Here is a 14,824-nt window from a genome sequence, read left to right on the forward strand (position 1 = left end):
GAAAGCTGTCATAGTTAATTCGAAGGGTTCATGAAACTGCTGCAATCCTGCAAATGACAATTGGTCTGAGTTAGTAATAATTCACAACAAACCACACCACAACCGTTTCTATGGAGAGGCATTGTCATCGGCGGGGGGGCAGCCTACAGCACCCTCCAGTGGCAGTGACATTCTCGACGACAAATTTAACTGTTGCTTTGTGGTTTAAGATAGTTGTTACACTTATTTTTCTTGTACTCATTATTTATTTATTTTTTTGTTACGGTTCCAATGTCTGAAATATACTAAAATAAATAAACTGAAAAGGACGGTATCATTGGTTGGAGGTTAAATTCCTGCCACAATCCCAAATAATAGAGGGTCCCACAATTGTATAAGACAGAGAAAACCTAAATCTGTATGCTGACTGAGAGGGAACCAGCATTTATTTTCAAACATAGGTAAGAATAGTTAATGCATTTTAAAAATGCGTGTATTATAATGTTCTCACGATTGACAAATTTCAGTTTTACATTGAAAGCCCGCAATGTAAACTGTTAACTCGTTAAAAAAATCGTTCCTGGCTGCTTTTCTGTATTAAAGTTATACCTAGGAGTCAAAACTTGAGGAAGACGTTTCTTTTTAACGTCGCGCACATTTTACGTCACACCCAGGGTCCTCCACGAACCGGTGTCTCCACGTGAGGGTATCAACAGCATGATGGCTGGCCTGTAACTGTAACTTTAGATTGTTTGTTTTATGACGATTAAACAACAAAGATTTTGTCTGTAAAAACATATCAGGAAACGGTGAGTATCAGAAATGGGGCTTGAGTTTTGTGACTTTGTACTTCTTAAAAGTACATTTTTATAATGTCTGCTGCCACAAGCTTGTTTGTTTTGGCTCTAGTGAATCTTTCTTAATCGATAGAAATGCGCCGTTTGTGTTTTGCTGATGTTTGCCTTTGTTTGCTAACGCAGTTGTGTCGGTGATTTCTCTCTCCTTTGTCATCAGTAGCAGGAAGACTATGGCAACAGTCCGCAAAAAAGTAGACAACCGAATTCGGGTCCAGATCGAAAATGGAGTCGCTCTGCAGCATCGCACCATGTTTGTGGTGGTGGGCGATCGTGGGAGAGATCAGGTAATCTCGCTGGTGACCTCCTAATGCACTTAGCGCATTTTCCCTTTTCTTTAAGCATTAAACCGACCAGCTGTCTCTGATCCAGGTTGTCATCCTACATCACATGCTGTCTAAAGCTGCTGTCAGAGCTCGACCCTCTGTACTTTGGTGCTATAAAAAAGACCTGGGATTCAGCAGGTGAGTGATAGCCCCCAGCAGAGAGGTAAATGTTGGATCATGTGTTGTGTAAAAGATGAGAGGCTATTTGATCATTTAAATAAAATGTCTGACACAGCAATCGGAAGAAGCGCATGAGACAGCTGCAGAAGAAAATTAAAACAGGCACATTGAATCTAAATCAGGATGACCCGTTTGAGCTTTTCGTTGCCGCTACCAGCATCCGCTACTGTTACTACAATGAGACACACAAGATCCTCGGAAACACCTATGGCATGTGTGTCTTACAGGTGAGTCCTGCTACTCTTTCAATTGTAGACAACAGTTAAACGTAGATTAATATAAAGTTCTTGTCATCGTATTAGCTGTTTTCAAGCGTTATTTCTATTCATACAGGATTTTGAAGCTCTGACTCCCAACCTCTTAGCCAGAACTATTGAGACAGTAGAAGGAGGTGGGATTGTGGTCATACTACTGAGGACGATGAACTCTCTCAAGCAGCTGTATACCATGACCATGGTAAGCCGACAAGCTGTTTTATTTACACTCTTGTCCGACTCTGTTAGCCAATCAGATGATATAGCATAGCTGCGGATTATTTTCCAGGATGTTCATGCTCGATACAGGACTGAGGCTCATCAGGATGTGGTGGGACGGTTCAATGAGAGGTATGGTCTTGGCAGGTTTTTGTGGAATTTGAGAGTAATTTTGTACAATTGAATAATATGTTAACATTACTTTTTTCTTTTAGGTTCATTTTGTCTCTTGCATCTTGCAAAAACTGTGTTGTCATTGATGACCAACTTAACATCCTGCCCATCTCCAGCCACATGGTGAACATTAAGCCAGTTCCTCCAAAGATTCAGGTACCTGTGTTAGCAAAACAAATTATGTGAAAATATAGAATATTAACTGATTTCAGCAACTGCAGTGTAACTTTCTGCTTTTTCTCTATACACACAATAAAATCTGCAACAGTTAAAGGAACATTTATATATTTTTTGTAGGCCAAAAATTACTTTCTTGTAGCTCCCTGTCTTATCCTTTTAAGCCAGTATTTTTTCACATCTCTGTTAAAATGAATTGCTGCCACCTGGCATTTTTAGGAAGCATCTATTTTGTTGTGCTTTTTTAAAACTTCTGTATAAAATTCTGGTTTGAAAAGCCTTACAAAATAGTGTCCGAAATTTCTCTTTAATTCTCCCTTTGCCTTTACTCACTTCTGCAAAGTTCTCGGTGTAGTACTTTGAAATGTACCACACAAATGAAATGTAGACCTTATTCTTGTCTCTTTCCTTCCAGGAGGATGGTTTGTCTCCACGAGAACAGGAGCTCAAAGATCTTAAACAGTCCCTCCAGGACACTCAGCCTGTAGGCGTGTTAGTGGATTGCTGTAGGACAATGGACCAGGTCAGGACCTCCTGCTGAAGAGCTATTTCACACATTTACCAAGTAGAACCTTAGTTTAAAGTACCAATATTATTGATGGATTTAGTGACGTTATGTAATCAGCTTTTTGCTGTTCAAGGACTCTGACAGTGGTTATGGTAAATTAGACACCAAAGGTGCTTTAGTTGTCATTTTTAAGGCATGTCTTGTCCTGTAGGCAAAGGCAGTGCTGAAGTTCATTGAAGCCATCTCGGAGAAAACCCTGAGGAGCACCGTGGCTCTGACAGCTGCCCGTGGTCGAGGGAAGTCTGCAGCAATGGGGCTGGCTGTTGCTGCAGCTGTAGCCTTTGGGTATAGATTTGTTTCAAGATACATATATTAACTTACTGTGGTTTATTGTCTTTAGTTTGGTATTAATTAGCTGATTTTGTTCTGCACAGCTACTCTAACATCTTTGTAACTTCACCGAGCCCAGACAACCTGCACACTATGTTTGAGTTCATCTTCAAAGGATTTGATGCTCTGCAGTATCAGGTAGCTTGTGTTGAGCATCTTCTTTGCAGCAGTGACTGTTACATTCCTGCAATGAACTAATGTAAATTCACGTGTTCTTTTCCACTTGTAGGAGCACCTTGACTATGAAATCATCCAGTCTTTAAACCCAGAGTTCAACAAAGCAGTGGTGCGAGTCAACATATTTAAAGAGCATCGACAGACAATACAGGTAAAAGAGAATCAGACCTCTCGTATGTTTACTCTATTTATAGTAAGTCAAATCTACATATCTAATCTTTTTGTTTCTTTGACAGTACATCCACCCTGGTGATGCAGTGAAGCTGGGTCAAGCTGAACTGCTGGTCATTGATGAGGCTGCAGCTATCCCCCTTCCTTTAGTTAAGAACCTGCTGGGGCCTTATCTAGTGTTCATGGCCTCCACCATCAATGGGTTAGTACAACGGCCAAATGGCATTTTTATAAATTAATAATGCTTATGTCACTTTTTGAGAATTTTTCTGGCATAGTATTCATGTTATCCTAAATTCAAGTTTACATATTCATTCATATTGGTCTTCAAAGACCCCAACATATTCAATTTAGTCAAGGCTGAAAAAACAAGCAGATATTCCCCCTTTAAGCTGTGACCAGAGAATTTTTGGAGTTTGTGACTTAAGCAAATGATCAATCATTAGATCTTTAATGCTAATTATCTCTACATCTGACCACTGTTTTCCTTTATTTCTGTAGATATGAAGGGACAGGACGGTCTCTCTCCCTCAAACTGATTCAGCAGCTGAGGCAGCAGAGTGCAGACAGTCAACAGAGCACGACAGCAGAGAACAGGACCACCAACACAGAGAGGCTAGCAGCAGGTAAATACAGTTTATCTCCGTGTTTAACTCGTGTGTGTCTTTTACCTGCTGACTGTTTATGTTTCCCCACACAGCTCGCACACTGCATGAGGTTTCTCTTCATGAGTCAATTCGGTACGCTCCAGGAGACTTTGTGGAGAAGTGGCTGAATGATCTGCTCTGTCTGGATTGTCTCAATATTCCCAGGCTAATTTCTGGCTGTCCACTTCCACAAAACTGCGATCTGTATCCTTAAAGTTGACCCTTGTCTAGACTGTTAGAACCCGTGTATATAATGCAGTTCAATTCAGCCTTATTTATATAGCGCAATGCGCTTTACGTAATTAAGTCAAGACTATACAGATTTGTAAAGAAATCCCAACAAAGCTGAAAGGAAAACAACAGGAGCTATAATTAGTCAGCAGAAACTTAACACAATGTAAAGAAACATGGAGTGACACAATACACTTAAATTATGCATTTAAAATAGTTTTTTATTTAATCCTAACATAACTCTTTGCTAAGTTACTGTAGGGTGAGACTGTAATAAACTAGTAACACAGTAAACACAAGCTGTTAGTGTAGAGCTGCAATAAAGAATTGTATCATTGCTATAAATCCATGTGGTGCACATCTTCAGGTGGATTCAGATAAACCAAAATCCAAATTCTAAGCCTATTAAATTCACTGTTAAGACAAAGGAAAGGACATCTGCACATTAGAGAAGTTGAAGTAGAGAATATTTGTTGTTGCTTTAAATTAAACTCAAATAATGAAGTGAATTTAATTAAATAAAATCAGGATTAATTTACAGCGCACGTAATTGCTGTGTCCTTAACTCAAACTGTCAAGATATTATGTGAACAGAGACACACTGTTCTGTTACCACAAGGCATCCGAGGCTTTCCTGCAGAGGTTGATGGCTCTTTATGTGGCATCACACTATAAGGTGGGACGATTACCTTTTGAGTAAAATCTGATTTGAAAATCCTCCAGACTGTGCTCAATATTATTTGTTTTGTTTGTTTTCCCTAACTTACTGTTTTCTCTTTCTGCAGAATTCCCCCAATGACCTACAACTGTTGTCTGATGCTCCAGCTCATCACCTCTTCTGCTTACTGCCACCTGTCCCCCCCACGCAGAACTCACTACCTGAGGTCCTTGCTGTGGTGCAGGTAAGACACTTGGGACTCCTCTTGAAATAGTTATTATTAGTTGCAAAAGGTTCTCGCTGTACTTGAAGACAAAAATGTGAGACAGTATATTTAACAGAATAGTCTTCCTACAAGATGTAAAGATTTTATGTACGACATTAGAGTTTACCTTAACTTGCACTAAATCAGCCTCTGTTGTCTAAAAGATAAATAAATCAAGCAAACTCACAGAAGCTCAAGTCACATGTCTTATGATGTTTTTTTAATATTTTTTTATTGTTTATTATAATATTTGTTCGTGTTTGTTTGCGCAGGTGTGTCTGGAAGGAGAAATATCTCGACAGTCCATCCTCAACAGTCTGTCCAGAGGGAAGAAGGCCTCTGGTGATCTCATTCCCTGGACTGTCTCAGAACAGGTACACACTGGTTCTAAAGCCTCTAACAGAATAATTACAGCTCCATTGGGCCATAATGCATTACTAGTAAAGCATTATTACAGAAATGCTAGTTTTCTTAGTAATAAGTACTGTAAAATGGTAAGTAAGTTATATTAGACTTATTATACTTATATTATTACACTTACTGCCTTCAGAAACAACTTGTTACAGCATTACTTTTGTTGCCATGACACCAAAGGTTGATTTGAAATCCGAAATTAGCTCACCGCTAACTGCAACACAAGCGGTGCGCTGGCATGGAAGGTGAAAGTGCATTCAGCCGCTGGAATTATTCACATTTCCTTGATTTTAGGTAATGGGAACAATTTAGTAACATGGAAGTTGGGTGCAGATAGTGATAAGATTCTTACCGATGCAGGAAAAACCCCACAACCTTAATCAGAACAAACCCAGACAAAACCCAACAAAGATAAGCCGGGTCTGGCCACAAAGGATAGAAGTAGTTCTTTAGTAGCAAAACAACTAAAACTAGATTTCAATCATCGACAGCTACCTCAAGCAACAAAAAATTTACAAAAGTGTGTGGCTGCATATGTGATGGATGAAATGTTGCCCACTATTGACTTCATCACTCCATCCATCTTTTAGACCCTAACCCTTCAGAAAAGTACTATAACGAATTACTTTTGCCAGGGAGCAAGTAGTAAAGTAACTAATAATTTTGACTGTGTACTGTAGAATGTGTACTGTAGAATAATCATAAATCGTGTGATTATGAATCATTAGTCTTTTTTTGTTTTGTTTTCATAGTTCCAAGACCCAGAGTTTGGCAGCCTCTCTGGAGGCAGAGTGGTGCGAATAGCTGTCAATCCAGACTACCAGGGGGTAAGAACTTGAAAAGCCCTCTTCTTGTTTGTCCAGTTTAAATAAGCCATAGTGCCTGCGTAATTGTTATTTTCAACTTCTTACAACAGATGGGTTATGGATCCAGAGCTCTCCAACTACTGCAGATGTACTATGAGGGCAAGTTTCCCACAATGGATGAGAACACGCACTCAAACCACAATGATATCGCCTCCATCAGCAGTGAGGTAATGCCGTCAAAGAAACAGAAAGTCTTCAACAACATCTGGAAGACATTATTTCTGCATGTGAAATGTACCAAAGCACATTTTTATGACTTAAGCTCTGTTGTCGTCTAGGCTGTCAGTCTTCTGGAGGAAGTTATCACACCGCGGAAGGAGCTCCCTCCTCTGCTGCTGAAACTGAGTGAAAGGAGAGCAGAGAGACTGGACTATTTAGGAGTGTCCTATGGCCTTACTGCACAGCTGCTGAAGTGAGTTTTCTAAAAGCTGTAGAGAGGAGGTTGGTCGTATAATATTTTTTAAGATTTTAGAAGGTTAAAGAAAATGTTTGTGCTACTTGCCAGGTTCTGGAAGAAAGCAGGTTATACTCCAGTCTACTTAAGACAAACCCCTGTAAGTATTTTAGTTAAGAATAGGTTATTCCAATCCATAACTGTTTTGTTTCTGAAACTATTTATAACAATGTTAAATGATGAAATGTCAAGGTTAAAGGTCACGAAATAAAAAGTCTGTGACACATTTTCATAAACTTTTCTTTAACAAAATAATTCCGTTAAAGCCAACATGGGAGGTTCTAATTAGGAAGCAGAATCTGAAAAATATCCTGAAACTAAAGCTTGTTTAACAGAACATGAATCTATTAGCTTAGCTCTGCCTTTTGTTGAAAATGGAAAACAACTTGACAAGCATTTTTGCCTGTTTCTTATAAAACGAAATCTTTTATGTTTTTGCTTATTTCTGTGTGTGGTTCTATCTAGAACGACCTGACAGGAGAGCACTCTTGTGTGATGCTAAAGAAGCTGAATACAGATGATGCCCCAGAGCAGAGCCAGTGGCTGTCTGCCTTCTGGAAAGGTGAACTCACTATTTCAAGAGAGATGGTTTTAGTTTTCAAATTTATAGTCTTGATATAACATGTTTTTTGGTTTTCTACAGATTTCCGCCGCCGCTTCCTCTCCCTCCTCTCCTACCAGTTCAGTAGCTTCACTCCGAGCCTGGCACTCAGCATCCTACAGAATAAGAAGCTCAAGGAAGAGACAAGCAGTAAGACTCTGCTACTTGGCAAACTGTAAATTTCCTCTGCATCTTCTCTGATCTGACCTGACTTGTCTCTGGCCTCTGCAGTTCTCAGGAGCTCCGAGCTGGAAATCCACTTTAGCCCTTATGACCTCAAACGCCTTGAGTTGTATTCAAGGAGCATGGTGGACTACCACCTCATCATGGACCTGATCCCAGCTGTGGGGCGACTGTTCTTTCTAAAGCAGCTTGGTGACGTTTCTCTCTCAGCAGCACAGTGTGTAAGTGTCCGCTCTAGTTGGAGGTACCAGTTACGATTGCATGCAGATGCTGACTGACTTGCCTGATCTTCTCTAGGCACTACTGCTGGGTATAGGATTGCAGCACAAGTCAGTGGAACAGCTAGAAAAGGAAATTGATCTCCCAAGCTCACAGCTCATGGGCCTCTTCAACCGTCTAATCCGTAAATTTGTGCAAGTGAGTTATATTGTTTACTATAGACTTACTGTATGAATATAGATTTACTGTATGAAAAGTTTATACAAACTTTTTTTAACTACTGCGGTAACATTAACACTTTTTCTGTTCTCATATTTTTTAAGGTCTTCACCAGTATCCAAGAAAAAGCAATTGAAGCCCAGATGGCAGCAACTAAAGATATTGCCATGGAACCAACTGTCAGAAGCCTTAATGATGATCTAGTATGTGGTCTCTCAGCACTAGATTCAGGAAGTTTTCATACCACTTCAATTTTCACACACTGTAGATTAATGGGCAAAAAGTAAAAGGGTCTACATGCCTATTAGCATCGAAACAATTCCTTTAGTCATTCACTAAGGATTCTAATGCAAAAATGCCAAACATTTACTCATTTCAACCTCTGAAAAAGCTTGAAAATATAAATGATATATGTAAAGCAAAGAATATCAAGTCTAGTCTTGAAGATATATGTGTACAGTTTTTATAACTGACTAGAAATATGCTCCAAAACTTAATGTATACGTAGAAGTGGTGTCGAAGCCTCCTGTGACACGGACTCATTGAACAGCTGTGCAGAGATATTTGCTTCTAAACATTTTGAGCAAGGTTTGGCCTTCTGGCCAATGTAAGAATTTCAGCTTCATTTCTATTTTCTGCTAGTAAATTTTTGAAACTCTTTTATTGTATTTTATAATGACAAAGCTAAAAGTGCTGGGCAGATCATGTGGTAGAGTAGTAGGAGGGCTGGGCAGAGTAGAGTTTTGGAATGTCATTTGACAGAATAAGAAATTTAAAGACACAACCTTGAATTTATGAAATGACACAACTGACACTAAACATCAAGTTCTCAGCTACTTAATTGCTAGAAAATGTACACATGTAAGAATGTATTATTTCAAATACTTAAACACTAGATTTGTTTTTCCTGTTAACAGAAAGAGGCAGCTAAAGAATTTGAAGAGAAACACAAGCAGGATTTAGAGAAAGTGAAGGAAATGGACCTTGAAGGGTGAGTATGTGGTTGGGAGGAAAGCCAATGTACATTATTCATGTAGCCATTTTTGGATGAGGGCAATATTCATTGATGTTTTAATGACTCAGTGTTTGTTTTTGTTTTTTCTCTTTCTCTCAGGTACAAGATCCGTGGAGATGATGAGGAGTGGGACCAGGTGTTGAAGAGAGCAGGAAACACAGCCATTGTCAGCATAAAGAGGTGCAGTGACCATCAGGATCTTTGGAAGTATTCTGTGGCTTTGTTTGTTTATTTGTAGAAATATTGTTGTTATATTGTTGTCTTACTTCCAACAGTGACAAGAAGAGAAAGCTGGAGGGGGAAAACATACTAGCAAGCAACCGAAGTCCTGACCACGGGAAACTAAAACAGAAGAAAATGCATCACGGCAAATTCAAGAAGACTAAGGACAAGCATGGAAAATTTGGAAAGAAAGCGTGACCATAAGCAGTGCTGCATTGACACATTCAGTACTTTAGAGGACCCTGGATATCCCAGATGGACGTAAATACAGAGGAAAACCACAAACTGGATATCATTAGCATGTTTTTACCCGAGAATTTGAATGTACTGTCTAAATACATGGCCATTACACATGTTTATTTGATGTTGTATGCAACATGGCATAGACACTGTATGAGCAGAAAATAACACACCTTACTATTATTTACTGTCACTTATTTCAAAAACATTAACCTTTTATAGTAATTTTACAGTTTTAACATTTTCTTAAACTGATTAGCTTTAGTTTCCAATAAATGTGTTACTGCAATACCAGAGGCTATATCAGTCCACTTCTGTTTTAGCTGCTGTTTCACAGTCTCTGATGCAAAGATACAGTCGATGGCCTGTTCGGAGAGCTTCCATACAGCTTCATGACTGAGACCAAACGTGGAAGCTGCCAGCTGATATTCCTGAGACAAGTCTGTGCAGAATACCCCCTTATCATCAGTCTGTAAAGTGACAAAGAATAAAAATGATTCCTTGCTTCACATGATGGATTCTACATAAATGCTCATATCTTACACATCAAGGTCCACTTGCTATTACTAGGCCTTTGAAAAGAGAAATGAGCCCTTACATGTCAAACAGAAACTTGCCTTTGAAAGTGGTGACATTAGAGTAAAGACCAGTGAGTTGCATCATGGGAAGTGCACCATCCAGTATTTTCCAAAATCCCTAGTATGTGCAATACTAATTTGATAGGAGTAGCCCTTCAACCCTTATTAAACCAAAAGCAAACAAAACTTAGTTCAGACTGAGTAAGGAACTTCAGTATTGTTTCTTTATAAGCCCAAATTGTGTTTATGCCACAGTATTTAAAACTAAATACTAGTACTAGTACTAATACTTCAGTTTGCATGAATTTAATCCATTTGGCTTAACTGGTTCACTAAAAAACCCAGAGACATTTTGTATCAAAGGTACCAAATAAAGTGCAAGTTTGTTCATCATGTTGATAAACACATTTTCAAACCCCCAGCCAACACAATCAAAACTGTAAAACTGTGTGCTAATTGTGACGTGCACAAAGAGGATACTTACACAGATCACAACGGGATGTCCCAACTGGTACCAGTATTGAAAGTGATGTTTGGAGTAGCACGGCACGGTTTTTCCTTTAATATTAGATGTCAGACATAACTCTACAACAAAGAAAGCAGAGACATCGAAATCAAACCCCAGATCAACATACTATGTAAACCACAGAATATTAATCAGTCTTACCCAGTGGTATATTGTTCTTTAGAACTTTGTCAACAAGGCTTTGAGATCCCCCAACCTCTGGATGCAAAAAGGTGCCATGACCAATCCTGTCTGGAGGAAGATTCAAAAGCAAATCTGACTCCTCCAGCTGGTTTGGTACCTGCAACAATTGTTGTTACATACTAATCACACTCACACACAATGTGAATAAAATCAAATATTGTGAAAAATGTTATGGTCATACTTCTGAGAGGTGTAGTGACAACTTCAGTCCAGAATTTTTAGCCTTCTGTAGAGCTGGAAGCAGATCTTTGGCATGTCCCACCTTAGAATGGAAATTACATTAACAAGTATTGACATAATTTAACTACAGCTCCCCTTTATAAAAAAAAAAAAAACTTTGTTATATCCTACAAAGTGCTCATTTTAATTATGAGTTCCAGGATGCTTCTAGACTGTAAAACCCTACAATTGGTATTTAATGTCTGGAAAAATTGAGCATCTGAACATCATTATGCTAATTTACAAATACAACAAAACACAATTACATATGACAGAACATTTTAATCAACTGTACCAGCACCCACAAATTATTCTTTTTTTGTCCTTTCAGCTTATCCTGTAAATTCAGGGTGACCACAGCAGATCATTTGTCCACATGTTGATTTGGCACAGTTTTTAATGCCAGATGCTCTTCCTGACGGGACACTTTCTAATTTCTATGGGCTTGGGGCCTTCCCTGCACGGCCGGGGATGAGGAAAGGATGTTGGGGATTCAGTGTCTTGCCCAGGGACACTTCGACATGTGGTTGGGAAGAACAGGGTGCAAACCTCCAACCCTATGGTCAGTAGCTAGCCACTCTACCAACTGAGCCACTGCCGCCCATTATTATTATTATTATTTACATTAACAAAAGATAAAATTAGCTTTATTACATTCTGAAATGAAATTTAATGCGGTTTGCATTTTATTGTCCTGTAGTGAATGCATAGGACAACTGAAAGCACACTGTGTTAAGAAGGGGGGTGGCTGTAGCTCACTAAGCTAGTTTATGGTTCCTTCGGGATATGCGATAGTAACTAAACACATTTTTGGCACCTATGTTTAATTTTGCATTTTAATGAGTTCCCATTACCCACAGAGAAATACAAACCAATTTTTACATTCCATTACATGCTGCCAATATACTATACTATACCACTGTTACGCAATAATCCCTTAAAGTTACAAATAAGGAAAAATACTAATTCTGTCAAACTACACTTGTATGTAAGGTATTTTTAAAATCTTTTTTAGGATATGGGCTAACAACACAGAAAAGTAAAAACATCACTGTGGCATTGCAAACATTTGGGCACCGTACCCAATATTAGCTGTTATGTGTTTGTTACCATTTCTTATAATGTTGAAGTAAAGCCAAAAGCTAAAAACTGCTACAGTCTTTACTTGTATATAATAAGACTAAAACTGTATTTTTCTTTTTAAGTAAATCTTTGCTACTTTCTACATCTATAAACCCAAATACTAATTCACTGACCTTTGGATCTCCACTCATGTCAAGTCCCAACACCAAACCATCAGAGGACAGCAGGAAGTCCTCAGCCAATTTTACAGTCTCCATGGCAACTTCAGTCCCATTCCTGCGGTCAATTGCCACCAGCAACCTTCACAAAACGTTTGGGTTTAGTATCAGGTTCTACTGTGGCTGGCACTAAAGTTGCTGGGTCGCGATCATAAAAGATTACACAGTGTGGTTTTATCACAAACGTGTGATGGTGGCCCCTCACACACAACTGTACTTCTTATAAAGTACTGTGTTATTGCTGCAAATATAGATGCTGCACTTACCTGACATCAATGTCCACTCCCTCATTTTTACATTGCTGGATGGCTTTGATGACAGTTTCAATATAACTCCTTTTTGACATTCCTAAGAGAAAACAATAAGCTTGTAAGTAGAACTGCTACAAAGTTTTAGTTTCAATAACAATTAAACTGCTGCTATTTTCCTTGATTTTTTTCCCTCTAAAATACATCTGAAAGATCATCAACAGCCCAAATTGAAAAATCTGAGAAGTTGAAAATATGTGGCATATTTTGCTTGGACAATGACATTATTTTTTACCTTAAATAATAATTATTTTGTCATTTTTTGACAATCAACTTCCTGACAAAGGAGATAATTTTATCTTCACGTGTAATGATTAGATAAAATAATACTGGGGGTTAAATATATCATCCTTACCTGTGGTTTTCTCCGCTCTCGGTGTACTTCTCAGCTCTAAATATCTGACACCATCTGCTGCAAACTCTCTGATAACATCTTTTGCAACCTGCAAAAAAAAATTAAGTAATTATTGGCTGATATTCTGTGCAAAATAAGAACAAAGGAAAACAAATGCAAGTATTAATTTAGACAAGCAGCCAGCCCTTACAATCAGGATCTCTTCCTCCGTGTCCACCAGCTGATGGATGGCCTTGAAGACCTGAAAACACCTGTGGACATGTGCGGCTTGTTGATTCGTTTAACAAAGAAACAACACCATACAATTGAGCGTCCAATTGAGCAAACAGTATTTCTAAGCATTAGGAAAATTAATTTTAATTAATTTAAAAACAAATCTCATCACTATGATCAGCTTGAGTTCAAATTCTCCCGCTAGGTAAATAATTGCAGATAAAGTTATACACACTCATCCAGCGTCCTTCGCTGGCCTTTGCCGATTGCCGTCATGCTGTGTTGAATGTTGAGATGTGGTTTTCGGCGGATGAGCTTCTCGATCGTCTGGAAGCTGACAGAGCCGTTGAGATGAGCATGAAGCTCCTGGTGACAGCAACAACGCTAACGTTAGCATATAGCTAGCTATTTTGAGTTTTTTTTACCTAGAAAGTTATTTACTCTTTGACATACCACTTTTGGCAGCTCCCGATAAAAGACATCACATTCATTGTCCATCACAAAGTTAAAACAAAGACTATCAAGTTAGCTACAGAGCGAGCTTAGGGTTATTTTCAGTCAGCAATTCTCCGTTGCACTACGATGTGCAACAACGAAATTAAGTCCGGCACTCGTCAAGGTTCCACATAGACTAATGGTTCCACTGCTTCCTCCATCCTGAATGCGTTGACGTTTTGCTTTGTTTGGGACAAAAAGAAAGCATTTCTTTTCTTTTTTCATTTGTTTTTTTAGATTGACTATAAGAGCTATGATCATATATTTGCAAGCCTATTGGTACCACGCAAATATTGATTGCTGTACATGTAAAGGAATGGGACCGTTGTATAATCACTATTAAGAAATATTTCCGAACTGCTAAAAGTATTCATCCCACTCCCTTGTTAAGTGTAATTACGTGATGGCACTCCTGCTTTGACATAAGTTACTAAATTAAATGCTACAACTTTCGGATGTGCCTGTTTTGAAATAGATTTCAGAGATGTAATGTGATTAGCGTTTATAATACAGGTTAGTAAATCATGTACCATTACTGTCTTAGTGGATTATTGTATACCATTTAATAATAATTTGTTAATATTTATAGGTCACATATTTTGCTAATAGCTAAAAATTTGTCAATCATTACTAAGCCATTAATTGCAGCATATAAGTAAAATTCTGAAAGGCCCCCAACAGAGTGTGGTATCTATAACATACCTAAAAGACATTATTGCAATGCTTAGTAGCTCAACCCTTAACTAGAATGTGAAAATATTAGTTATTGGTTATGTTAAACATTTCAACATTTTATTTTACAACATTTGAGAAGAAAAGTATAGCTTTTACTTTAAAGTACAACATTGTTGATACTGCTATTCATTTATTTGTTATGCAGAATAGCCAATTAATCAGGAAATCTATTTTCTAATATTACTGGTGCTTTAATACAAGTGAAGAACCTCAACATAACTCATCAGGATGTTGTAGGTTGAAAGTTGAAAGCAAAATAAAAATACAT

The 14,824-nt window shown here is 38.3% G+C and overlaps 2 protein-coding genes across 4 annotated transcripts; one reads left to right on the top strand and one right to left on the bottom strand.

The window, feature by feature from the left end:
• Positions 1–649: 649 nt before the first annotated feature.
• nat10 (N-acetyltransferase 10) lies at positions 650–9,793 on the top strand. 2 transcript variants are annotated; one of them, XM_067502321.1, is made up of 29 exons: positions 650–788; positions 994–1,120; positions 1,206–1,297; positions 1,395–1,566; positions 1,673–1,795; positions 1,883–1,944; positions 2,028–2,142; positions 2,579–2,686; positions 2,883–3,016; positions 3,106–3,199; positions 3,291–3,389; positions 3,475–3,611; positions 3,911–4,035; positions 4,110–4,260; positions 4,867–4,963; positions 5,073–5,189; positions 5,483–5,584; positions 6,377–6,451; positions 6,541–6,657; positions 6,769–6,902; positions 6,996–7,044; positions 7,410–7,506; positions 7,588–7,695; positions 7,777–7,949; positions 8,026–8,145; positions 8,271–8,369; positions 9,084–9,157; positions 9,281–9,361; positions 9,457–9,793. In XM_067502321.1, the coding sequence occupies exons 2-29, from the start codon at positions 1,007–1,009 to the stop codon at positions 9,599–9,601; spliced, it is 3,114 nt and encodes a 1,037-aa protein (XP_067358422.1). In that variant the 5' UTR covers positions 650–788; positions 994–1,006; the 3' UTR covers positions 9,602–9,793. The 2 variants fall into 2 exon arrangements, with proteins under 2 accessions (XP_067358422.1, XP_067358421.1); XM_067502320.1 differs by having other exon boundaries at positions 653–788; positions 997–1,120.
• Positions 9,794–9,870: 77 nt separating this feature from the next.
• On the bottom strand, positions 9,871–13,935 carry adal (adenosine deaminase-like). Of its 2 annotated transcripts, XR_010914249.1 has the most exons (11): positions 13,780–13,935; positions 13,562–13,692; positions 13,304–13,364; positions 13,114–13,201; positions 12,717–12,798; positions 12,406–12,532; positions 11,112–11,192; positions 10,889–11,027; positions 10,706–10,806; positions 10,261–10,382; positions 9,982–10,113 (listed from the first exon to the last, which is right to left on the bottom strand). XR_010914249.1 is itself a non-coding variant. In XM_067502323.1 (10 exons), exons 1-10 carry the CDS (start codon positions 13,822–13,824, stop codon positions 9,871–9,873), a joined length of 1,098 nt encoding a protein of 365 aa, XP_067358424.1. In that variant the 5' UTR covers positions 13,825–13,934. The 2 variants fall into 2 exon arrangements, 1 of the variants encoding a protein (XP_067358424.1); XM_067502323.1 differs by lacking the exon at positions 10,261–10,382 and having other exon boundaries at positions 9,871–10,113; positions 13,780–13,934.
• Between the last annotated feature and the right edge of the window lie 889 nt (positions 13,936–14,824).

This window comes from Channa argus, chromosome 4 (genome assembly GCF_033026475.1).
Source record: "Channa argus isolate prfri chromosome 4, Channa argus male v1.0, whole genome shotgun sequence".
Classification (NCBI taxonomy): domain Eukaryota; kingdom Metazoa; phylum Chordata; class Actinopteri; order Anabantiformes; family Channidae; genus Channa; species Channa argus.

What these genes read in the sequence shown, in the direction of transcription:
- nat10 (XM_067502321.1), top strand. Translation starts at nt 1,007, where the DNA reads ATGGCAACAGTCCGCAAAAAAGTAGACAACCGAATTCGGGTCCAGATC. An exon ending in ATGGCATGTGTGTCTTACAG is followed by an intron (nt 1,567 to 1,672) that starts GTGAGTCCTGCT and finishes CTATTCATACAG; the next exon opens with GATTTTGAAGCTCTGACTCC. An exon ending in AGCTGTATACCATGACCATG is followed by an intron (nt 1,796 to 1,882) that starts GTAAGCCGACAA and finishes ATTATTTTCCAG; the next exon opens with GATGTTCATGCTCGATACAG.
- adal (XM_067502323.1), bottom strand. Translation starts at nt 13,824, where the DNA reads ATGGACAATGAATGTGATGTCTTTTATCGGGAGCTGCCAAAAGTG. An exon ending in GAGAGCGGAGAAAACCACAG is followed by an intron (nt 12,799 to 13,113) that starts GTAAGGATGATA and finishes GTTTTCTCTTAG; the next exon opens with GAATGTCAAAAAGGAGTTAT. An exon ending in ACATGAGTGGAGATCCAAAG is followed by an intron (nt 11,193 to 12,405) that starts GTCAGTGAATTA and finishes TTCCATTCTAAG; the next exon opens with GTGGGACATGCCAAAGATCT.